Source organism: Crinia signifera, chromosome 7 (genome assembly GCF_055691185.1).
Source record: "Crinia signifera chromosome 7, ASM5569118v1, whole genome shotgun sequence".
Classification (NCBI taxonomy): Eukaryota; Metazoa; Chordata; class Amphibia; order Anura; family Myobatrachidae; genus Crinia; species Crinia signifera.
The window spans coordinates 42,122,563-42,148,313 of NC_139223.1; the positions used below are offsets into that span (position 1 = coordinate 42,122,563).

Here is a 25,751-nt window from a genome sequence, read left to right on the forward strand (position 1 = left end):
CTTGAACCCAATGTGGCTTTACTTCTTGCCCCTATTCCCAAGAACCTCTGATAAACTGGTCATTCATGTTTACACTGCCACCAAATCCCTTATTGACAAACATTGAAAGGCCCAACACCCTCCACCCACCTTCGAGTGTGCCCTGGTGGCTAAAATTAACTATTGCTACTATGGAATGGAACACCAGCTGGCAAATGCCAGTTGGTCCCCTTGGAATCTTGCAGTCTCAAACTACATCTGCACTCTGCTGAAATCCTTGCCCTAATGCGCCCTACTGTTGTTACCCTCTTTTTCTTTTTTTATTTAACTTCTTTTACTTCCACTTCTCCTTTCCTTTCCTAAAACATCGGCCCCATGCGAGCGCACTTAGGCCTGCAAACAGACCAGAATAAGTTCCAATATTACAGTGACGAGCTGCTAACAGGTCTGGCGCAGAAGAGAACCAAATAACATGAAAGTCAGACTCTAAAACACAGCAATAGACCTGCGGAAATAAATTGTTTTTGCATTGTTATCCTACTGTACCAATCGAACATACTTTTATTTATGTGACTGTAAACAAACCTGTACCCCACACCTTCCTATCCCGTTACTGTTTTCCAGAAAGATAGAATGACCAGGTGTCTGAAATCCTCCATGACATCAGCCCTGAAGAATGCAAACAGAATAGGTATGGTGGCACCACTGTCACCTGGATAAGGAATAGGTGAGGACGTCCGCTGTGTGTATCCTAGTATGGAAACTGTCACCTATGCCTCTGTAGGTTTTCAGTATGAAGACGGACGGCTCTAAACTTATCAGAAAATCAGACGCATCATGTACACAGCACACAGTTTTTAATGTGTATATAACAGAAAATGCAGTAAAAGGAGTTTATGGAAAGTTACACCCGGCTCTACCATTGCAGCATTGTGATCCTGGCACAGGAGGGGGTGTAGGGAACAACTGGCCAATCTGATAATTGCCTCCTCTATGAAACAAACCTGATCCTGCAGATCTGTTCCTAGAACGGGTACTGCATACTTCTTGGCCTGGGTTTCCTTCTCTGTGGTTATCCGGGCTGCCAGCCTTCCCCTAATGTACACGAACTCTAGAGAAAGGACCTCAAATAGTTAGCAGCCGCGCACCTTAAGGCATCTTGCAAACTATGGAGGCAACAGCCGAGGAAACGTTCTTCCATCTATAGTGAATGAGGCCATCGTGTCCAATCACTGGTTTCCTCCATCGGCTTCGTCCCATGACAATACAATGTACTCATTCTAGAAGTAGGACGTAGTCCTGTATAGATTTAGGAATAGGCAGCTCAGGCACCACATGAGACAACAGGCACTCACCAAGGCTGCCCCTCACCACTCTCCTTGCCAAAGCTTTCAAGGAGCCAGGTTCAGAAATGAGTGTGACAAGTCGCTGGCACAGCTGGGCGTCGCGTGCGGCTTCGGGGGGCACCCCGCCTTCTCTTCTTAACCGGAGCTTGCCGCAAGCTCTGTGCAGCAGTGAAAGGCATTCTTTCTCCCTCTCACCGCCCAGGCCACGACCCATAAGAGCCACGAGACGCCCAGCTGGGTACTGACCTTTGAGGTTGGTAGTGTCCGGCAGTGCCCCATAGTCCAGGAGCAAGCGCACGCTCTCCAGGTTGCCTTTCATAACAGCCCAGCTGAGCGGGGTGTCCTGGTTGTAGTCTCTGGCATTCACCTTAGCGCCACCCTCTAGTAGCGCTTGCACACAGCCGTCCATGTTTTTGAAAGCAGCCCAGTGTAAGGGAGTGTCCTGATTCCCATCTGGGGCATTGGGGTCAGCGCTGTACTCCAGGAGAATCTCCACACAGGTCTCGTCCTTCTCTGCTGCATAGTGCAGGGCTGTGCGCTGGTACCCATCTACTGAGTTTACCTGCAGGAGAGAAAACGGTGTGACCCATTTATCCGAGACAGTACAGCTGTGATCCTATTAAAGAATACCAATACACTACCTGCCCTCCCACGAGCTTGCTTATTAATATTTTATAGTAGCAGCCCCGCTGGACTACAGTGCTAAAATACGGCCATCCCTTGTGCAGGTGACCTGCTCATCAAATGCTGACCTTGGGGGCTGGAGTATCTCTCTCTGCCCCTCTTCCACTGTGGGAAACTGTTGTGGAGGAACACGCTCACCTTTGATAAGGCTGCGCCTACACATTGTCTTTTGACAGGTCTCTTTAAAAGGGAACGGTTTGGCAGGAAGGAGCCTGCACATGTAAATCTATGGCAGCGCTTACGCTGTGCGTTTTACCAGGATGCAGTCAAACAGGAGCAGTTTAGCAGGATGCTTACTCAAGAGGATAAATACACAAGCCTGCTGCATCCTGCTAAACAGGATCCTGTTCAACTGCATCCTGCTAAGAGACGCAGCCTTAGACAGATGCCATGTGAACAGTTCACAGTGCGGGGAGAGCAGGAGGGCAGCCCAGTATCTCTGCGAGTACCCACACACCCTTTTTGGGCATGCATACAAATTAGGTCCCTCTGCGGTCACCCTACCCAAAATAGATGTGTTTCCAACCACTGTCCTTAATACCCCAGAGTTCAAAGACAGATATAGTTATTTATTATTTAAGTTCTTATATAGCACAGCAAATTCTGTTACTTTTGTACAGGTGTCTTAATTAGTGCTTCAGTTCTGATTTAACCATCTGTGCTCAAGCATGGATATGACTAAATCCTGGACGATTAGTGTGCCTTAAGAAGCGAGATTTGGGAACACTGCCCGAAAGTGAACACAAGATGAGTGTTTGTCGCTTTGCCTATCATAGTGTACCAATACACACTACCCATTATATGCAGTATATCACTGTGCATATTTGTGTACCCACTACATCATTAACGATGCGAGCTCCCATGGATCGTTAACACTAACTCCTATCGTCTGAACATGCATACAAATCTTACGATAACCTCAGGAACTACATGTTCGGTGGGGGTCCCAGTGACTGTACGATATCGTTAAGGATATGTCAGTGTTTACCCCATTCCGTGCCGCATACGGTATAGTGTGTACGTGACATTACACTTCTAATAGTTTATGAACTAGAATTCTCTGGCTATAACTTCTAACAATCTAAAAGTCATGAGAGAGAGAGACAGAGAGAGAGAGACAGACAGAGAGAGAGACAGACAGACAGAGAGACAGACACAGACAGAGACAGAAGATAAGACAGAGAGTGTGGTCAGATGAAGAGACCACACACAGGAGCAGAGAAGAGAGAGAGAGAGAGAGAGAGAGAGAGCGCAAAGGAACAGATAAGAAAGAGTGTGGTCAGATGAAGAGACCAAATAACTGTACTGACATGAGCTCCGCTCTCCAACAGCAGCTCCACACAGTCTGCGTCACACACCATGCAGGCGCTGTGTAACGGCATAAGGGTGTCATGAGGACTGTTGACGTCAGCACCCTGCGAACAGACAAAACAGGTTAGGACTCAGCACCTTTGCGGACATTCAGGAAATGCGGTGCACTTAATCCAGGTGCTGTATTCCATAGCAACCAACTGGATTCCAGATTTCAAGGGCAGCTTTGGAAAGGACATCAGGTGTTGGTCTAATTGCTATTTATTACAACACCTGCGCACCAGTTTTCCGAAAACTCACCCCTAAAACCATACGCCGCCCTCCTCAGTCCACTTACCTTGCGGATGAGAGACTCCACCGTGTCTCCGGGCAGGGATCGGATGGAGGAAATTGTACGGATCAATCTCTCTGATAGAGAACACTTCCTGTGCATGTGCAGCATTGTGCGGCCCTGCAACATAAGGGATAGTGTGTATATAACAGGATAAGCAGGAAGGGGAGTATACGACATACTATATACACAGAGGAATCCACTATGCTAGGTACAAACACATTGAGAGTCTATATCGCGTGCTCTGATGGGAAGATGTGCATCAGCTAGGCCTGGTCTCCCCATTCCACCTCTCCATGGGGGTAGCCGAGGTGCTCGTTCCTCTCCCCACTCACCCTCAGGGATGTTCCGTGCCTCTGGCATTCAGTGGGCACATGAGACCAACCAAGGCGATGCCTTCTAGGGCTGCTTTTAATGGATGAAGAGCAGAGAGCATCTCCTTCCATTAATTCCTCCTCAGATGGGATGAAATATTCAGCAGCCAAGGGGGGGGGAGAGGGGTGTCGGATCAGGCTCCCTCCTAGCCAAAGACATTATTTTGCCAAATCCTCACACAATGGGGAGACTTTAACCAGTTTATTGCCAGGGGAGCGACTGCATACAAACAGTTAGTCCCCGAGTGCATCACAGGCCTGGGAAGCAGGCGCACTGACATGCAGCAGCTAGGACCTGTCAGATGGATGACAGACATAATAACTGTGATTTGCATTTGGAGCGGGAGTTACACACGGTGAGAACATCAGTGCTATTATCTATCAGGACATAAAGCAGATGGCGCACGGCAATGGGGAACGTCTTCTATCCAGGGCGATTACACGTGGAACCCTCAGCCAGATATTCCATATAATCTAACAGTGTATACCATTCAGTACTGTACAGCACAGTGTGTAAGTTTATTCATTTGTTATAAGACTCCTCCACTGTGGCCCTCAGTGACCGCCAGCCTGTACAGTGGGTTTATGAGTGGTTAGCCACAGAGCACATTATCTTTAAATATATCGGGCATCGGCTGTGTTGCACAGACATATCACTTGTATCAGTAACGTGGGGAGTTTTGCAGGAGGACAGGATACTTTTTGTTGTAGATTTTGGTGAAGTCTTTGCAGATCTATTGATCTGCAGATATACCTATATATGTGTACCCAGCCTAAAAGACACACAATTTGAGTACATTACTAGGAATGTCGTACAGGGGTGTGGTATAGGGTTCCGACAGTCATTAGCCCGACGTCGGACTCAGACAGCATGGTGAGCGCAACAAAGCCCCTTGCTGCAGGCACAGTGGGGGCTTACAATGTTAAATGCACCCCCACGCCACCCCCACTATGAACGTGAACCCGAAGCGTGGCGAGCGCAGCCAGCCCGCGAGGGGCGGCAGTACGCGTCCTCCAACCTTTTCATACCCCCACTATCCACATGGACCCCCACGAGGGAGAATAGCTGGTGGTCGTCGGGAACGCGTCTGTCGGTGTTTTAACAGTCAGGATCCCGATGTCGGGTAAATGACTGTCGGGACCCCGTCCGGCAACCGTCGTACAGGAGGCCCGGAAAAACCATAACATGGGTAGGAGTCTATTTTGACTGATTGACAACCCACCTGTGGGACACCAGAGTCTGAAGTTTGTTCTGCACATGGATCTGAAGCAAAGTCGGGGAGTGAGTCGTGACCAAAGGTGAGGTAGGGAATGATAGTCAGGACCCAGAGACCATCCTGAATCTTTCCATCCTGAGCTTTAAAATATGAAACAACGCTTATCTGCTAAGCAGAGCTAAGACAGGCCTCGCACCCCTGGGCAGTTCATCTGGTACTGGTGTACTAGCACGGCGCCCATCGCATCGCAGACCATAAGGCATGCGATGGTATGCGATGCGATTGGCACACGATGGTATACAATTTAAAATTGTATACCATTGTATATGGCATACAATGTGATGCGATCTTAAATTGTATAAGCACCCTAATGGGGGCTTACAATGTTAAATGCACCCCCACTATGAACGTGAACCCAAAGCGTGGCGAGCGCAGCGAGCCCGCGAGGGGCAGCGGTACACGTCCTCAGACCTTTTCATACCCCCACTCTCCACATCGGCGTGGAGTTGATTTAATATAGTGTGGCGAGCGCAGCGAGCCACCGAGCCCGAAGCGTGGCGAGCGCAGCGCGCCCAGCGAGGGGACGTGGAATACGTGTAAAGTAACACGCGTGCGCTCGCCATGCTTCGGGCTCGGTTGCTCGCTGCGCTTGCCACACTATATAATATCAACTCCACGCCATCGTGGATAGTGGGGGTATGAAAAGGTCGGAGGACGCGTACCGCTGCGCTCGCTACGCTTCGGGTTGGCGTTCACACTGGGGGTGGCATGGGGGTGCATTTAACATTGTAAGCACCCATTAGGGTGCTTATACAATTTAAAATCGTATAGGGGGCTTATACAATTTTAAATTGCATCGGTGTGCATCGGGTGAATGGCATGCGATGCTATTAAAAGTCGTACGACTTAATATCGTGGGCGCCGTGATAATACACAAGCACCGATCATCTAAATAGTGGAGCTCCCGCCCATCATGGAATATAAGGTGGCAGTGTATAGCGTTGTTCCGCCTGCACTGTCTATTCCCCAGCATGCTTCACAGTGACATCCAAATGCAGAACTTTGCATTATTACAAGACTCCAGGTGCTGGTCCCACATTTCTGCCGGGAACAGCCCTCTCATTCAATACACGGAGATAAAGGCAATCTACTTAAAGGACAACAGCCTAATGTAAGTGATTAATGTTAGCATTATATTTCACTATATAACGTCAGCATCTTTTTCGCATCAACATAAATAACTTTCCATCATCGTTCACAAGATACAAATAGTGTAATATCAGTGTGTTTATAGTGTATGCCGAGAGATATCCATAATCGTTATTCCAGAACACAACACACTCGCTCTTAGACAAACCTGCACTTATAGGATGACAGGTGCTATGTAGAGGATAAAGGGATTGCCTCTTTACACCGCAATCATTGCACATTAACTAACATGCAACAGACATCGCTAGAACAATGCTGTAATATGCGCTGGGGAAAACCAGCAGTGCCACCAGGTGGAGAGAATGAGACACTGCATGCCAGGAAAAATTATTTACTACATCACTTATTGCAGAGGGTATGGGTCATTGGGTTGACCCTATTTAGGTTGACAGGTTTGAAAGTTTGACACAAGTATTAAGTCGACAAGGGGAAGTTCTACAGTTAAAAGGTTGACATGCAGGTTTTCACATTTTTTTGTCCCGAATGTCGACATAGTCGACGCGGATACTGCACGCCATGCTTTGGGTACGGTGCATTGCTGCGCTCGGCACACTATTTTATTCTCCCACCGCGCAATTGTGGATGGAAGGGTATGAAAATAGAAGGTACTTGTGAGTTATCCGGGCGTCCGATTTTGTACTTACGATTTGCATGCGATTTGCATGCGATATCGCATACGATATCGCATACGATATCGGATCCGATTTGCGATTTACATGCGATTTACATGCGATTTAGCATGCGATTTGCATCAGATTTGCTATTCATTTCATTACCCCACTATCCCCAAAGTGTGTCTATCAACGTGAACCCGAAGCGTGGCGAGCGCAGCGAGCCCGCGAGGGGCGGCGGTACGCGTCCTCCGACCTTTTCATGCCCTACTATCCACTAGGGCGTGGAGTGAGAATAGAATAGTGTGGCGAGCGCAGCGAGCCACCGAGCCCGAAGCGTGGCGAGCGCAGCGAGCCCCGCGAGGGGACGCGGACACCTGTGAAGCCCGCAAGGGCACGCGGATACCTGTGAAGGTGTCCGCGTGCGCTCGCCACGCTTCGGGCTCGGTGGCTCGCTGCGCTCGCCACACTATTCTATTCTCACTCCACGCCCTAGTGGATAGTAGGGCATGAAAAGGTCGGAGGACGCGTACCGCCGCCCCTCGCGGGCTCGCTGCGCTCGCCACGCTTCGGGTTCACGTTGATAGACACACTTTGGGGATAGTGGGGTAATGAAATGAATAGCAAATCGGTACTTGTGAGGCTCCCGATTTTGTACTTACGATTTGCATGCGATTTGCATGCGATATCGCATACGATATCGCATACGATATCGGATCCAAAATCGGACGCCCAGATAACTCACAAGTACCAAATAGGATTTTGGGTACCTACCGGTAAATCCTTTTCTCGTAGTCCATATGGGATACTGGGCTTCACTACTATGGGGATTGAGACCTCCGCAGGAGAGACAGGCACATAAAAGAACTTTCAGTGTGGGTGCACTGGCTCCTCCCCTCAATCTCCCTCCACTAGTCAGTTAATGCAAAAACTGTGCCGAAGGAGAGCATGTGAGGAGTACGTGATAATGTATTGTGGTGAGATTCATCCAGCACACCCAAACGAACAAAAAAACATATAAAAGAGGTGAATCCTAACAACTTTAAGAGGACACCTGTAACTAGAACAAGTCTATAGTAATAATCATCCTATAGAAAACAAGGCAATAAGCCTAACAATGAAGTAGGATCTGACAGCAGAAAAGCCGCACTGAGGCGGGCTCCCAGTATCCCATATGGACTACGAGAAAAGGATTTACCGGTAGGTACCCAAAATCCTATTTTCTTTACCGTCCAATGGGATACTGGGCTTCACTACTATGGGGAGGTCCCAAAGCTACCAGAACGGGTGGGAACGTGCGGATTCTGCTGTAGAACCGCATTCCCGAACTGGGAATCCTCCCTGGCCAGGGTGTCAAACTTGTAAAACTTCACAAATGTGTGTTGCCCTGACCAAGTTGCGGCCCTGCAGAGCTGCATTGCCGACACCCCTCGAGCAGCCGCCCAAGAGGTACCTACAGACCTGGTTGAATGAGCCTTTACTGAAAAAGGAAGCGATAAACCAGCTGATGCATAAGCCTGTTGGATAGTACATCTTATCCATCTGGCAATGGTACGCGTTGAAGCAGGTAAACCCTTCTTCTGTGCATCATAAAGCACAAACAGGCGGTCCGTTTTACGGATCCTAGCTGTGCGCTTGACATACCCCTTAAGGGTGAGGACCACATCCAAGGTATCTGGTATATCCGGGTGTGTCGTGCTAGAAGGAACCACAATCGGTTGGTTTAGGTGGAACCCTGACACCACCTTTGGAAGGAATTGTGGTCTGGTCCTGAGTTCCGCCCTATCGTTGTGGAACACAAGGTAAGGGCTCCGACAAGATAAAGCCCCAAGCTCGGACACCCTCCTGGCCGAAGCTAGAGCCAGCAGAACCACTGTCTTCCAAGTGAGGTGTCGTAGCTCAGACTCCTCCAGTGGAACAAACCGGGCTGATTTTAAGAAAGTAAGAACTACCTCCAAATCCCATGGTGCAGTGGGAGGCACAAAGGGGGGCTGAATCCTCAGAACCCCCTGTAAGAAGGTTTGCACTTCCGGCAAGGCCGCAATCTTTTTCTGGAAAAACACAGACAGTGCGGAGATTTGGACCTTTAAGGAACCCAATCTGAGTCCCTTATCCAAACCAGCCTGAAGGAAACGTAGCAGACTGTTTAATCGAAAACTGGCCGGAGGCAAGTCATTCTTCTCACACCAGGCAATATATCTGCGCCATATTACATGATAATGCGAAGCCGTCACCGGCTTCCTGGCTTTGATCATTGTAGTGACGACCGAGGGATGGAGACCCTTATGGACTAAGATCTGCCGCTCAACCTCCAGGCCGTTAAACGTAGCCGCTGTAAGTCCTGGAAGACGAACGGGCCCTGGAGGAGCAGGTCTTTTCTTAGGGGCAGACGCCATGGGTCTTCCACTAGCATGGCCTGAATGTCCCCGTACCAGGCCCTTCTTGGCCAATCTGGTGCCACCAGTATTGCCTCCGTCCCCTGATGCCGGAGCCGCTTTAGCACCCGAGCCAACAATGGGAGAGGTGGGAACAGGTACACCAATTGGAAATCCCAGGTCCAGGTGAGAGCGTCCACCGCTATGGCCCCTGGGTCTCTGGTCCGTGCACAGTACCTTGCTACCTTGTGGTTCAATCGTGAAGCCATCAGGTCGATCTGAGGGAGCCCCCACAGATCCACTATGGCATTGAACACTTGCGTGTGAAGGCCCCACTCTCCCGGGTGAAGATCGTGGCGACTCAGGAAGTCCGCCTCCCAATTGTCGACCCCCGGGATAAAAATGGCAGACAGGGCCAGGACATTCTGTTCCGCCCAAGACAGAATCTTTGACGCTTCTCTCATGCAAGGCATGCTCTTGGTACCACCCTGCCGATTTATGTAGGCCACAGTGGTGGCATTGTCCGACTGGACCTGGATCGCCTTGCCCTGCAACAATGGAGCTGCCTGTAACAGGGCATAGTAAACCGCCCTCAACTCCAGCTTGTTGATATGAAGGCCCGACTCCAGTGGAGACCATCGACCCTGAAGGCGGACTCCCTGTGTCACAGCTCCCCAGCCCCTCAGGCTGGCGTCCGTGGTTACCAGAATCCAGTCCTGGATCTGGAACCGTCTGCCTGCCAACAGATTGGATGAATCTAGCCACCACTGTAGCGAGATCCTGGTTCTTGTTGCAAGGCCAATCCTTCTGCGCATCTGCAGGGGGGAGCCGGACCATTTTGTCAGAATGTCCAATTGAAAGGTCCTGGAATGGAAACGGCCAAATTGTATTGCTTCGAAAGAAGCTACCATCTTGCCTAGAAGCCGGAGGCAAAGATGGATCTGTACCAGAGGTGACTGAAGGACCTCCCTGACCAGTTGTTGTATTGCAGTGACCTTTTCCATCGGCAGAAAGACTTTTTGTTCCGATGTATCCAGAATCATGCCCAAGAAAACCATCCTCTGGGTCGGAACCAGCGATGATTTGGACATGTTCAGGACCCACCCGTGGTCTCTTAGAACCTGTATGGACAGATTGAGAGCACTGCTTAAAGCCTCCGCCGACCCTGCCTTTATTAGCAGGTCGTCCAGGTATGGCACTACATTGACCCTTCGGAGCCTGAGTAGTGACATCATTTCCGCCATTACCTTTGTGAAAACCCGCGGGGCTGTCGACAGGCCGAAGGGCAACGCCCGGAATTGGTAATGGTCGTTCCCCAAGGCAAACCTGAGATAGATTTGGTGTGGGGGCCAGATAGGAATGTGTAGATAGGCGTCTTTGACGTCTATAGAGGCCAAGAACTCCCCTCTTTCTAGACTGGCGATCACAGAGCGCAAGGACTCCATCCTGAACTTGAACACACGCAGGAAGGGGTTCAGTGACTTTAGATTCAGGATGGGTCTTACTGAGCCGTCTGGCTTCGGAACCAGGAATAAGTTTGAATAATATCCCTGGCCCTGCTCCGTGTCCGGCACCGGTACAATTACCTGAGACTGAAGCAGCCTGGTAATGGCCCCCTGAAGGAGCACCTGATCCTCCTGGGATGCTGGAAGTGCCGACTTGAAGTATCGTCTGGGAGGAGGTTTGTCGAATTCCAGCCTGTAACCTAGAGAAATGAGACCCCTGGCCCAGGAATCCAGACCCGAGGCGTCCCACACATGGCTGAAATGCAACAATCGCGCTCCCACCGCGAGAGAGTCTCGTGGCGGGAAAACCCCGTCATGCTGCAGGCTTAGAGGAAGCCGCGGCATTTGGGCGGTCTTGGGTGTTGGAGGTGTTAGGCTTCCTAAACTTGCCTCTCGTGCCCCTGCTGGCATTGGAGGCGCCCCTAGCTTTGGGGCGAAACCTGTTCCCACGAAAGGACTGCTGGGAAGCACCTGTGAAGGTACGCTTTGCAGCCGTGGGAGCTGATGGAAGGAAGGTAGATTTTCCTGCCGTGGCTTTGGAAATCCAACCGTCTAATTCACTCCCAAACAGCCATTCTCCTGTAAAGGGAATACCCTCCACACTCTTCTTTGAGTCTACATCTGCAGACCACTGACGCAGCCACAAGGCCCGTCTGGCTGAAACCGCCATGGCGGAATTGCGCGCGTTTATAGCGCCCAATTCCTTTTGTGCCTCGCACAGGATCTTAGCGGTATCCTGAATGTGACGCAGGCTGTCACCTATTTGGGCCACAGTCATGTCACCCAACAACCCTTCCTGAATTTGGGTTGACCATGTATGAATTGCCTTAGCCATCCAGCAGCTGGCTAGAACTGGGCGCTGGGAAGCCCCACTAGCCGTATATATGGACTTGAGGGTAGCTTCCAGCCTCCTGTCCGCCCCGTCCTTAAGGGTGGATACCCCTGGGACTGGTAGCAATACCTTTTTAGAAAGGCGGGAAACAGAGGAGTCCACTACCGGTGGCTCCTCCCACTTCTTTCTGCCCAAAGGTTCAAAGGGATATGCATTTGTGAACCGTTTTGAAAGAGTAAACCTCTTATCAGGGTTTTGCCATGCAGCCCTGAAAACAGTTTCTAACTCCGCCTGCTCAGGGAAGTATACTGGCTGTTTCCTCTGAGTCATGAAGAAAGGATCTCCCTCTGCGGATGCCTCCACTGGGAGATCTAAAACATCCCTAATGGCCCTGATAAGTGGCTCGGGACCATGTACTGCCGCCTCCGGAGCTGGTTCCTGCAGACCCTGCTCCTCACCCTCCTCCGATATGTCCTCATCGTCATCCTCTGTGTCAGGATCCATCGCAGTAGCCTGCCTTTTTTGAGGCTGTGCGGGAGGAGGAGGTACATTAAGGGTATGAAGAATATCCACCCTGGCAGCTAACATGGACAATTCCCTCTGAACCCTCTGCGTTTGCTGAGTGTTAGTGGAAAGCTGTGAAGCCACAGAATCCAATAAGGTCTTTATGTTGGAAGCCCAAGCAGGCTCCTGCTCGTCTGCCTGCGATGGCCCCACAAGCTGTGGGGGTACCCCACTGATCTGGGTGTCGGCACTACTAGGCTGTGGTGACATACAAGCCTCACAAGTAACCTGGGACTGAGACTTGGGCACAAACTTGGTGCTACACACCATACAAGTGAACTTTTTCACCATGATGAGATAGTACTACAATGTCTGTAGTAACAAACACAACCCCCACGCAGTCACACACGTGCACACACTGCTGGATGTGTTTCCTCTAAGTGAAAACAGACTATGTGCTTGTTTTATGCCGTGTCTGTAACTAATCAGTGGGGAAAAAACAGAGCAATTGGGGAGCCAAGTGCACCCTTAACCTGAACTCACAGATCTGGGTGAGCTGGTAACGCTAAACACAGTGATATAAACAACACAGTGTCTGACTAAGCTAGATAGCGCAGCAGCGCTAAATCGCTATAAAAACCTGCTGTCTCTGCCGTGCTGCAAGTACCCGGATCCACCACGCCAGTGAGGAGCCCTGTAATGGAGTCTGGCAGCGTGTGAAGAAGCAGGAAGTGACAGCGCGCGCCCAGCAGAGCTTGGTCCCGCTCTGAGTGAAGCCCCGCCCCCTGTACACGGAGCTGGCGCTTACATATATTATACTGACATTATTAAAGGTGTAAAATATTACCCTGAGAGGTGTCCCTGGTGGTCCAGCGGCAGCACCCCTATGCCAGTTACCAGACGCGGTGTTCACGCGGTCCCTGCTGGAGAGCCGCCATTACTAGCCGTCGTCTTGCCGCACCAGAAATGGCTGCGGGGACCCCTTGTGGGACCCCCAGCCTGTACTCACCACCGAAGTCTTCAGACCTGTCAGGGGTGTGCGGCGGCTAGGGGACTTGCTCGCTACAGCGCAATGCTGTGCGGTGACAAGTCCCACGCAGGACTGGATTGTCCTGTAGCAGGGTCAGCTCTGCACCTGAAGAGGTCGGGGACTGACCCTTCCCCTGACACCCACGAAGCAGGACAGCTGTGTGGTCACCACAGCGCCCCAAAATAACAAACTTGAAAATAAATGTAGAAAAAACTCTGGAGCATCCAGAAGCACTGCCTCTCCTGAGGCACATTTTTCAAAACTGACTAGTGGAGGGAGATTGAGGGGAGGAGCCAGTGCACCCACACTGAAAGTTCTTTTATGTGCCTGTCTCTCCTGCGGAGGTCTCAATCCCCATAGTAGTGAAGCCCAGTATCCCATTGGACGGTAGAGAAATATCTATTGTTGGCGCACGTCTGCTATAAAAAAAACACAACAAAACTTTATCACCTTGATAAAGCTTATACAGCGAAACGCGTCGGTGAAAGAGACCCAGGAGACCCACAGCCAACCTGCAGATACAATCCAAACCCTGTGACCGGACCAGCCTCGGTAAATCTATCCCACCAGCCTGTAATTTGGGACATTACCATCCATTACCAGGTAGAGCACCACCCAACATCCGGTCCCTTACAACACAACCCCAGGTAGAGCACCCATCAACAACAAGGAGCTCCCTGGACTGGAGATTACCTTTCTCCTAACAAAGCTATTATTGGGACATCAATACAGAGGCACTCTAGGAACGGACTCAGGACTGTGCAGCATACTGTGGGTGACTATACCATCTCACACATAACGCATTGTGGTATCAATGTTTTTATGGGATATGTAATCCTTTTAATTTGATATTTTATTTCATACTATTAAATATTCGTATATATATTTTTTACCAATACCTGTTGCATGTTTTAGTTAAGCGCGGTTTCACCCTTCCCTTTTTCTTAACAGCTGTTATCTACGTAACACTTTACCAGAAGATTATTCATGCTATGGCTTGGCAGCTACTGTGGGACTACAAGTTCCAGCATGTCCAGAAGTAGCAAAACTGGAATTTGTAGTTCAATGATGACAGCTGATAAGACACATCTGTGCTTTAATGTTATATTAGGGAATCCGGTTACATCTTCATTTTGAATTGGATCTGCAATGGCCACAAAACAAGTTGCAGGTATATGCAGGCAGATCTGCATGAACCAGACACATCCACTTGCTCCTAGAGAAGCAGAACCGGAGAGGGGTGACTTAGGTAGAGCACAGTAGGGGTGAGGTCCTATATGTGTGAAAGGGTGCAGACCAGGGCAGAGACACATACGCCTGTCCAAGTCTTGTCGCTTGCTGGTGATTGAGGGCTGAAGCAAATATAGAATATAGAGAACGGATGCCAGTGCTAGTGAACAGCTTTTGATTGGCTGATAACAAAATGGCGCGGACAATTGATTTCCTCACCGTGGAATATACATTGTTCTCTTGCACCCGCTTTAGCACCTCGGGTAGTGTTGCATACATAAAAAGGATAGTTGCATGTGCGAGAGATTTCTACTTAAGTCTAACAGCAAACACGTATTTCACATATTAGGAAAAATCTGGACTCCAGGAAGCCGGACCAGCAACCTGCAGCAAGGGCCGCTGCGGAACGCCCTGTGTGCTTTTTCTGCAGTTTCCTGTAAAATGGACACAGAGCGCCATAGCAACATAAGTTGCTGTAGGAGTTAGTCCAGGCCAGTGTTCATCCTGTCTGCCTGATGCATCAACAGGAGAGGGCTGTACATCTCCCTGTACCATTTCTTGTCTGTCATACATGGGGACACTCACAGGGTTGTGGTATAGCAGGTCGGTGGGGATTAGATCCACCATGGTATGGGTCAACCACCCTTAGTCGACCAGGCTTAGTTATATATACGCTATAGTTCTAGTCAGCGGCCGCTAGAGCGCCAGTCACACTAGTTAGACACCGGCGGCTGATCAGCGGGATCATGGTCTAAGGGACTTTTTCAGGATTTTTTGGGGCCGAGTGCCACAGGGGTCCCTGAGGACACTGTGTACATACCCTCCAACATGACCCATTCCATTAGGTACAAAATGCTCTGTTCCTGGACTTCCATGCCAGTGGCAGTTACAGAGGTTGGACTCCAGCACAGTCCAAAATTCAAAGAGGGGGGCACATCAACTGCCAGTGAGTCCAGGACAGTGATGTTTGGTGTGGTAGTAGGTGTGGCTCCCCTATTTGAATATTGGACTGTGCTACAGGCTCACATCACTGGCAGGGAAGTCCAGAAACAGAGCATTTTGTACCTAATGGAATGGGTCATGTTGGAGGGTATGTGTATATGGGTACACTGCACATATACAGTGACTCACCATGCTTTGGGCACGGTGCCTCACTATTCTATTCTAACTCTATGTCCACTTGGATAGTAAAGAATGATCCAAGTGGACACCAAAAAATCCTGAAAAAGTCCCGTCGACCATGGTGCCACCAGTCAGCCGCCGGTGTCTAACTAGCACTACTGCCGCCGACTATCTTTATGCGTCGAACTAAGTCGGGTCTGTCTAAACCCCATCGACCCAGCATCAGGATACCCACTCAGAGATCCACAGCAGAACAGGTTGTGAATGGAGCCGGTTGAGTGTTCCGTCCCGTTTTTTACAAATCCATAAATTTCATAAGCATAAGAAAAGATTGGAAGCATGTGACCTAAAGGCATAAAGGATACAGGTGGCGAATTGTAAATATTTGGCAATAATTGCAATGTTGCATATGCCTGTGTTAAGAAAGCCCGTTCTACGCTTGCAATTTGGGGTGTAATTGTGGCAGGCTCAGTATCAAACTAATGCTGCAGAGGATGCACTGCATTAATAATAATATATAGCTTTCACGAGTGACAACAGAAAGAACTAATAGCTTCCAATCAGATTCTCCTTACCCAGGCAAGTAGTGACTTCACCACCACTGCAGTGCTTAACACTGGTCCAACCAATCAGAAGCCTGCAACCCATTGGCCCGATAAATTGTGTGAAAAGGGTCAAAGCCTATGTGAATTATTTCAGATTCCGACCTGAAGCGCGGTCGTGTACTCATCCGATCTGATGTGGGAATACATATGAGATGTGTTCAATAAGTAGACACAATCTGGCTGTGGTTGTGAACTGTAATCCACGTCTTGTGAAATGTAAGGGCATCGAACCGTAAAGTAAGCAGCACTGCACAATGAACTCATTATGGAGCTCTACAGAGGCCACAGGAAAGCCGTGATCTACAACTTCAAGAGCAACAGCAGCAGTTTTGTACTGACTGCAAACTTCTTTTGGGGAGGGCAGCACCATCCCGAAAAACTGTTGATAGAAGAGTGGGAGACTATCCCTGGAAGATGAAGAATGCTGTGGCACAACTGTTTCCACCATCACCATTGCTGCCAAACACCCCCAATTCGGCCACTTTTCCCCCTATTTCTCAACCTGGTCCGTCAGAATCAGGTGAAAAGAAAACAAATCAGACAAGTGTAGTCATGGCAACATCCGAACAACAGTTCCCCCACCATTTACAGTGTTCATTGTAGCACCCTGCATCTTTCAAAACCTGTGCAGTTCCTCTTACCTGCCTGGGGTGTCGCCCTCTGCTGTGACGCTTCTAGCACAAGTCTGGTCTGCATATCAGTGCTGAAGTACAGACCACACTAGGATAGGAGCACCACAGCAGAGAGCAACACCCCAGGATGCCAGAATGAACACTACATTTACATGACACAGCTAGAAGGAAGTGTCTGTACGGTGGGGGTTATTCTGGTTGCGAATTTGCAGCCTTGCGAGTCCCCAGATGACGCCCACCGAATGCTGGTCCAACTGCCCCCCCACCCTTGCACGCCATGTTCATACGCACTAGCTGCGAATGGTTGTTTAACATAAACATCCATTTGCAGGCTAAGTGGTAACACCCACATCATTCGAATGTGTTGAGTGCACACATCTAAAAGGGACTCAAGTCACCCTGCATATGCATGCACATTAGCCAGGAAGTGGGTGGGCAGCTGACATCCGGTGAGGTCTTGGGTGCGTGCGACCGGCAAACAGTCTGTTCGCCGTGGCCGCTTGCACCCTGCATATGCACTGAAATGAGCCTAAGCGTACGCCAAACATCGGTCCCCCATACAAATTAATCTTAATAACCCCGTGTGTACTGTGCTTGTACAGCTATCATAAGCTGCAGCTGCCGATGCCATCTGTAACTATAGGGGTCAAGCACCAGAAAGTTTAGCTGCATTACATAGCTGGAGATATCCCATGTCCTGCAATCACCCTTTGGTAGATAGACCCTCAACGCTATTATGGGGACAGACATGTGACCGGCACACAGCATCAGGATTTAGAGATAGCAAGAATATAATTGGTGAAGTAGAAAGTGGTCAAGGATGACACCCAGCGAGCGGACTTGGGGCCAGATTCTCTAAGCTTCAAAATTGATAAAATGGAGAGTGATAAACAGCCAGCCAATCAGCTATTGTCTGACATTTTTCAAACACAGTCTATGGCTTGGCAGGTAGGAGCTGATTGGCTGGCTGTTTATCACTCTCCATTTTATCACTTTTGAAGCTTAGAGAATCTGGGCCTTGGGGAGCAATCACAAGAAAGAGCATAGTTCTGATCAGCTCCCGAAGTGCTTTCTTTTGGGAATGCTATAAAGAAATTTGATATAAACACCTTGCATTTTAATTTAATTACCTCATTAATAGCCGTGTTGCAATTAGTCTATTTTAAGCATCTTTTGTAAAAAAAAAAAAGTTAACTTAAGACCCAGAAAGTACTCATCACTGGAGAGTTAATAGGAAGTGCCCAGTTAAATCAATAACATGCAATATCTCTGTATTCTATTGTGAAAGAGCAAACACCAATTACTGATAGTAAATCATGTTTATTTAGTGGTGTGTTTAATATGTGTGGCTTAATCTTGGTCTCCAACAACACTATATCCAGGGAAGTGTAGAGGTAGGATTAATCAGTCATAGAAGACAGAAACCCAACTGGGACTGTAACAGGGATTTTTTTTAAAAATAAGATTCAAAAGGTGAGTATTGAACTAACTGTGTACTTCATTCGCTATTTTAAAGTACAAATAGATGCTAGTAATTAGAAAGAGGATTTGCAGCTGACAATGGACTGTAAGGTAGTAACTGCATGGAACGGAGAGGGCAGGGGTGTGTGAGGTAGTAACTGCATGGAATGGAGAGGGGCAGGGGTGGTAGTAACTGCATGGAATGGAGAGGGCAGGGGTGTGTGAGGTAGTAACTGCATGGAATGGAGACGGGCAGGGGTGTGTGAGGTAGTAACTGCATGGAATGGAGAGGGCAGGGGTGTGAGGTAGTAACTGCATGGAATGGAGAGGGCAGGGGTGTGAGGTAGTAACTGCATGGAATGGAGAGGGGCAGGGGTGTGTGAGGTAGTAACTGTATGGAATGGAGAGGGGCAGGGGTGTGGAAGGTAGTAACTGCATGGAATGGAGAGGGGCAGGGGTGTGAGGTAGTAACTGCATGGAATGGAGAGGGGCAGGGGTGTGTGAGGTAGTAACTGTATGGAATGGAGAGGGGCAGGGGTGTGAGGTAGTAACTGTATGGAATGGAGAGGGGCAGGGGTGTGTGAGGTAGTAACTGTATGGAATGGAGAGGGGCAGGGGTGTGAGGTAGTAACTGTATGGAATGGAGAGGGGCAGGGGTGTGAGGTAGTAACTGTATGGAATGGAGAGGGGCAGGGGTATGTGAGGTAGTAACTGTATGGAATGGAGAGGGGCAGGGGTGTGAGGTAGTAACTGCATGGAATGGAGAGGGCAGGGGTGTGAGGTAGTAAATGCATGGAATGGAGAGGGGCAGGGGTGTGTGAGGTGGTAACTGCATGGAATGGAGAGGGGCAGGGGTGTGAGGTAGTAAATGCATGGAATGGAGAGGGGCAGGGGTGTGTGAGGTGGTAACTGCATGGAATGGAGAGGGGCAGGGGTGTGAGGTAGTAACTGCATGGAATGGAGAGGGGCAGGGGTGTGAGGTAGTAACTGCATGGAATGGAGAGGGCAGGGGTGTGAGGTAGTAATTGCATGGAACAGAGGGGCAGGGGTGTGAGGTAGTAACTGCATGGAATGGAGAGGGGCAGGGGTGTGTGAGGTGGTAACTGCATGGAATGGAGAGGTGCAGGGGTGTGTGAGGTGGTAACTGCATGGAATGGAGAGGGGCAGGGGTGTGGAAGGTAGTAACTGCATGGAATGGAGACGGGCAGGGGTGTGAGGTAGTAACTGCATGGAATGGAGAGGGGCAGGGGTGTGAGGTAGTAACTGCATGGAATGAAGAGGTGCACGGGTGTGTGTAAGCTAGTAACTGCATGGAACAGAGGGGCAGGGGTGTGAGGTAGTAATTGCATGGAACAGAGGGGCAGGGGTGTGTAAGCTAGTAACTGCATGGAACAGAGGGGCAGGGGGGTGTGTGAGGTAGTAACTGCATGGAACGGAGAGGGGCAGGGGTGTGTGTGAGGTAGTAACTGCATGGAACTGAGAGGGGCAGGGGTGTGAGGTAGTAATTGCATGGAACAGAGGGGCAGGGGTGTGTGAGGTAGTAACTGCAGGGAACTGAGAGGGGCAGGGGTGTGAGGTAGTAACTGTATGGAATGGAGAGGGGCAGGGGTGTGTGTAAGGTAGTAACAGCATGCCTAACCATCCTATGGCCCGATTTTGACCCATCTGTAGTTCTCAGAAACTCAGAATCGCTACTCAGCAGTTTAAGTAGTGATGGGGGGGTGGCACGCCATTTTGTGGGAGCAGTCTAGGTATTGCAGGAGTGTTCAGACTGCTTTAGGCAAGGGCCGCGGCGGCTGAGCGACTTCACACACAGCCAATGTGGCTCTTAACATGGCTGGCTTGCATCTGACTTCACAGCCAGGCTGCTGAGCCAGTAGCGTGCGAGTGCTTTGCTGTGTGGCGCGTGCACTTTAGTGATGTGCACGCAGAACCTTGCAGTCACAACGCGGCGTGTGGGGAAGGCCCCCCCCGCAGCCAAGCAATGGGAGTTGTAGTTTAGCTAATCCTCAATAATCTACAACTCACTATGAATCAGGCCCAATGTTTCCTTTTGTTGTTAAAGAACTGGTAGAACACCACTAATTTAGTCTGTTCCCCATACAAAATGAGCATATTTAAATCTATAAGCCAGAAAGTATAAAATCAAGTCCCTATGCTGGAGAAAAGATTCAGTTTGGCAATTAGGCTCAACCTTCAATTGTTCGTCCATTTTTTTACCACCCCCTCCAGTCCCCCATCTCCTGTGCACCTATATTTCCTAGCATGCAGGAGAAAGCTGCACATGCTGGCTTAGAACCAATCACAGCTGTCCAAATTCTCCTAGTCTGGCTGCACTCTCAAAGAGCGCAAGAATCATGATGGTTACTGCCGGGAGACGCAGAGAATTTCAGTGGGATTTTCTGGCTGATAAAAGGTAACGGGCGGTGGCTAGCCAGGCACAGGTATGTGTAGGTCAGGGACTGCATCCTTGTGCCACAGTTGCACTGACAACAATGAGATTCTGCGCCTCTAGAGACAGGGCCATCGAACGTGCCCAGGGGTATGCAGAATGCGTTTAAAAAATAGGGGTGGTTTGGACTCACTCCTCTCCCCTTAAAAAAAAAAACCAAAACACAAATACATTGAAAAATACCGCACAGCAACACAGTGGAAGGTTTCCACACCTGCCTGGGAATGATATAATACAAATAATAATGATAATAATGCTATAGGAAGCAGCGTGTCTGATGGGCTTTTCAGTAGGAACTGCAACTGTGTCTACCTCTGAATCAGACCTTAAATGTTAGAATAACAGAACAGGTATCCCAAATATAGAGAAGATTTGTTTGTTAAATACAGTAGTTTTGGATTCAAGGTAAGATCTGCTGCTTAATTAAGACTTTTTTTTCTCCCTCCAAGCAAAATGGACAACTCTCTGGAGTTCTCTCGTCAGAAGGAAGACCTTGTTCGCACAGTGAGGAGCCTGCAGGTCACCTCCCAAAACACTCTACAAAAAGCTGTTCCTCTCCTTTCTTCCCAGCCTGGACTAGGTCTCCTAAAGCCTTCTCACGTACAACAGCTCTCCCAGAAGACCACACAGGTTTGCAGAGAACTAGAAGACGTTGGTAATCTTCTCTTGTTCCGCCAGGATGAGCTCATTCAAAACATATCAGTGCCTGGGGCAGGAGGTTGCAGTTCCATCCAGTGGTGTTCTGATGGATCTCTCTATGTATGTGGAGATAATGGGCCCACTGTCCACTTGCTGAATGGTCAAGGAAGACTGAGCCAAACCTTTTATTGTTGTGATGACGATCTCTTCCTTCCAGACTGTGTTGCCATGACTCGTTTCGGCACTGTAGCGGTCACTGATATTACTGAGGGCATCGTCCGTATTTACAAACAAAACTCGCAGCCACCTTGGATTAAAGTGGGCGGCATTTTCAAATCTCCGAGAGCTATTGCTGTAGACTCCTCTGGACGTATACTAGTTGTAGAATACACTGCTGGGTCAGTGCAGGCTTTTCACGTGGACCGAGCCTATCGGGTCTATGGAGTGAAGAAAGTCTCAGGACTCCGGGGGCCCCAGTATATCTGTGCTACCCCAGAAGGCGGCTTTGCCGTAAGCGAGGAGTGTGGAGATGTTAAGTTATTTACCAGTAACTTAAAGCTCTCTGGTTCCCTCGCTGAGACATACCAGCACATATTTGGTAACCCAGCGGGAATATGCGCTGATCCAGAAGGGAATATCCTAGTGGCAGATGTCCAGAAAAGAAATGTCACCCTTTTCCCACCCAGTGGGTCTCCCATTTGCATTGTTTCCAAGGGTCTTTGTAAACCGGAGGGAATCACGTGTTCCCCTTTTGGACTTTTGTATGTGGCAGACTCTGGTCAAAATTGTGTTAAGGTTTACAAGTACCGGGCAAAACCATATTATAGTCCCACCAGCCCTCGGAGACCAGGAGAAGCTCCATCTTAGAGGGCATTGTCCTGATTGGTCTATTATCCTCAGAATGATCCAGGGTGTCTGTGCAGGTATACAAATAATAGAAGATTAAATATCATTTTCTTTGGTACTTGTGTATTATCACGGTGCCCCCGATATTAAGTCGCACGACTTTTAATCGCATGCTATACACTGGATGCACACCGATGCGATTTAAAATTGTATAAGCCCCCTAATGAGTGCTTATAAGCACCCTAATGGGTGCTTGCAATGTTAAATGCACCCCCACGCCACCCCCAGTATGAACGCCAACCTGAAGCGTGGCGAGCGCAGCGGTACGCGTCCTCCGACCTTTTCATACCCCCACTATCCACGTCGGCGTGGAGTTGATTTATATAGTGTGGCGAGCGCAGCGAGCCCGAAGCGTGGCAAGCGCAGCGAGGGGACACGTATTACTTTACATGTATTCCGCGTCCGCTCGCCACGCTTCGGGCTCGGTGGCTCGCTGCGCTATATAAAATTAACTCCACGCCGACGTGGATGGTGGGGGTATGAAAAGGTTGGAGGACCCGTACCGCTGCGCTCGCCACGCTTCGGGTTCACGTTCATAGTGGGGGTGGCGTGGGGGGTGCATTTAACATTGTAAGCCCCCATTAGGGTGCTTATACAATTTAAAATCGCATCACATTGTATGCCATATACAATGCTATACAATTTTAACATTGTATGACATCGGGGGAAATCTTGTCGCATCGCATACCTTATGGTCTGCAATGCGATGGGCGTCGTGATAATACACAAGTACCTTTTTTTTTATATGCCATAAAATTGATATTTTGAAAGAACTACATGTAACGTGAAATGTGCTTCCCTCCATCCGTTTCTGTGCTGTAGTGATAATAAACAATATAATGGTTTCTGAATCCAATGTTTCATATTCACATTTCATATTTGTAGCCCATTACACAATATGCTATGTTCTCAAGTACAAATAAATCCAGTCACCATTGATGGCTGTACTTGGAAAAGTCTGCGGTGGTGCACAAGCTTAGCAGAGTCTTTATGTTACTCCGCTGTAACTTGGTTGCCACAAAATTAAGTAAAATGGGTACTGTTATTCTAGCACCCGCCATATTTGAAAACCCATGCAGTTCCTCTTCCCTGCCTGGCGTGTCGCTGTCTGGTGTAGTGCTTCTAGCACAGTGTGGTCTGTATATCAGCACTGATATGCAAACCAGACCTGTGCTAGAAACACCACAGCAGACAGCGACGCCCCAGGCAGAGAAGAGGAACTTCATGGCTTTTCAAATATGGCGGGTGCCAGAATGAACACTAATGTGCAGTTCTTGAAGCAGAGCCAACACCCACTGGGCGAAGAGCAAAACAGTGTCACGCTCCAGGTAATTAAAGACTCTTTTTTTAGCACTCAGATGGCTTTGCCAACTGGTGCTGTGCTCAGAGTTCAGATGTCATTGGTACAGCATTTACTGTCTCCACAGTCTTCTGACATGACGGCATAGCCACAGCACAGCATGCTCCATGCACCATGGCCAATGTCACCCGCATTTCTCTGCTACAGCCCACAAATCCATTGAGGTTACAGGCCAAAGGCCTGTCTGCTTCATGCCATCCTTTCTGCCAGGATTCGAACATGGGCATGGCCATGTCAGTCTGCGTCACATGAGAGCTTCTAACCAACCCATTGTAGCATGATTGCGGCTAGATCCACTTCTGTTTCTTGAGTTTTCCCATTACGCATTGGGTCCACGTATACCCGGAGGGGGGATATAAATGTGTGTCGAGTGAAGCGAGCCACCATGACATACGTGGCGAGCCCACGAAGGTACTATTCGGCTGCAATAAAAGAACCCACACACATGGAAATTACAGATAACATAAAAAACGCTGTGAGGGCATCTAACAACTGCTGCTCTCACTAATGTCACATCCTCCTAGAGAGACAGAAGTGGATCTAGACCAGGCATGTCCAACTTGCGGCCCTCCAGATGTGCTAAAACTACACATCCCAGCATGCATTGCCATCATTCTAGCATTCCCTAATAGCCAAATTGTGGCAAGGCATGCTGGGATGTGTAGTTTTAGCACATCTGGAGGGCCGCAGGTTGGACAAGCCTGATCTAGACACAGCCATTGCAGTGTGGTTCGCTGACTGCAACTACCAATCATTGCACACTGAGCCCTATAAAGCTGTACCGCAAATTCCTGTCAAATTACAATATTGGCTGCTTCCAATTGCTTAAAAACCAAACATTTCTGCAACACCCATGGAATAAACCTTCATTATGTGGGCTCTACTTTGTCACGTGTCATATTTACACCATCAGCACTAAACGCCGGGCACTGGGCAGTCCCTGGGTGTAGCTGGGAGGAGATCCAGGCTTATCAGCAGTGCAAGTCTGCTCTTGGCCGTTACCAGCTCAGTTGGGTCTGTGAGTACATAATAATTTACACACTTAGTAAATGTGGAAATAAACAGTTACTTTATTTTACATATTATAGCTTGTTAAAAATGTAACTATTAAGTGGAATAAATGTAATAATTGAAACTGTACTAATATAATTTAGGTACCATAGCACAGCTGTCTAGCATTGAGTGATATCAGATTACACTGTATTTTGTGTAATTACCATAAAGTCTTTTGGTTACTATTCTGTGACATTGTATAATAATAGTTTGAGCTGCACTAGATGGCAATGTTTAGTGATAGACCTCTCTATTCACTGTGTCACTTTCATATCACACTGCAGTGGTTCCAAAACTATGTGCCTAGGCACCCTAGGGTGCCCCGAGGCTCCTGCAAGGGTGCCTCGGGATGGTGGTACATGACTAAATTATTCACCTAATAACATGTAGACAATCAGAAACACAACCCTGTTCCCTACTGCACAGGTTCTCAAAGTGGAGTATATTTTGCAGGTTCGCTCACAGAATCAAGTGAAAAAATTAGCTCCACCTGTGGGTCTTTTAAAATGTGTCAGTCAGTAATGAGTGCACCTGTCAGGTGACCTGGAAAACGTGAGCTATGTTTGGTCCTGAGGACAGAGATTGAGAACCACTGCCCTACTGCATACCTAAACCTCAAGATAAGGCCAAAGGACATCACTGGGGAATTGAGTGTTCACAAGCCTTTACGCTGAGTGGGATTACACAGAAATCAGAGGTTGCAGCCCAGCTAAGCCAGTGTATGTGCGTCTTACTCCACTTTCTCAGTTTAACTTGGGGCATCTGATAGATCGGGAAATTTAGCAGGTTATAATATTTCTTAATGTATTTTATCCTGTGATGATCCCCCGGAGGTTGTAGCATGCTTACACATGTATTTCGTTCCGTGCGATGGTCAGTGGGAGCACATCCGATGTATCCGGATTTATTTTAATGTTGCCTAGGTCTTCCCATGCGCTTATCCCTTTGTGGAGACAGGACAATGACACTGGTGGATTTACTGA

The 25,751-nt window shown here is 48.8% G+C and overlaps 2 protein-coding genes across 5 annotated transcripts in view; one reads left to right on the forward strand and one right to left on the reverse strand.

Annotated features, from left to right (window-relative positions):
- Positions 1-819: 819 nt before the first annotated feature.
- Positions 820-25,751, reverse strand: part of ASB8 (ankyrin repeat and SOCS box containing 8) — a 28,275-nt gene continuing 3,343 nt past the window's right edge. For 3 of the 4 annotated variants that reach the window (XM_083152910.1, XM_083152909.1, XM_083152912.1), the window contains exons 2-4: positions 3,658-3,771; positions 3,320-3,424; positions 820-1,887 (exon numbers count right to left, since the gene is read on the reverse strand). In XM_083152910.1, coding sequence (XP_083009036.1) covers positions 1,255-1,887; positions 3,320-3,424; positions 3,658-3,762 — 843 coding nt within the window. In that variant the 5' untranslated portion in view covers positions 3,763-3,771 and the 3' untranslated portion in view covers positions 820-1,254. Of the gene's footprint in view, positions 1,888-3,319; positions 3,425-3,657; positions 3,772-3,986; positions 4,137-25,751 lie in introns of those variants that run through there. The other variant, XM_083152908.1, reaches the window with a different exon arrangement.
- Positions 21,264-22,316, forward strand: NHLRC4 (NHL repeat containing 4). Its single transcript, XM_083154975.1, has one exon. It carries the CDS (start codon positions 21,264-21,266, stop codon positions 22,314-22,316), a length of 1,053 nt encoding a protein of 350 aa, XP_083011101.1.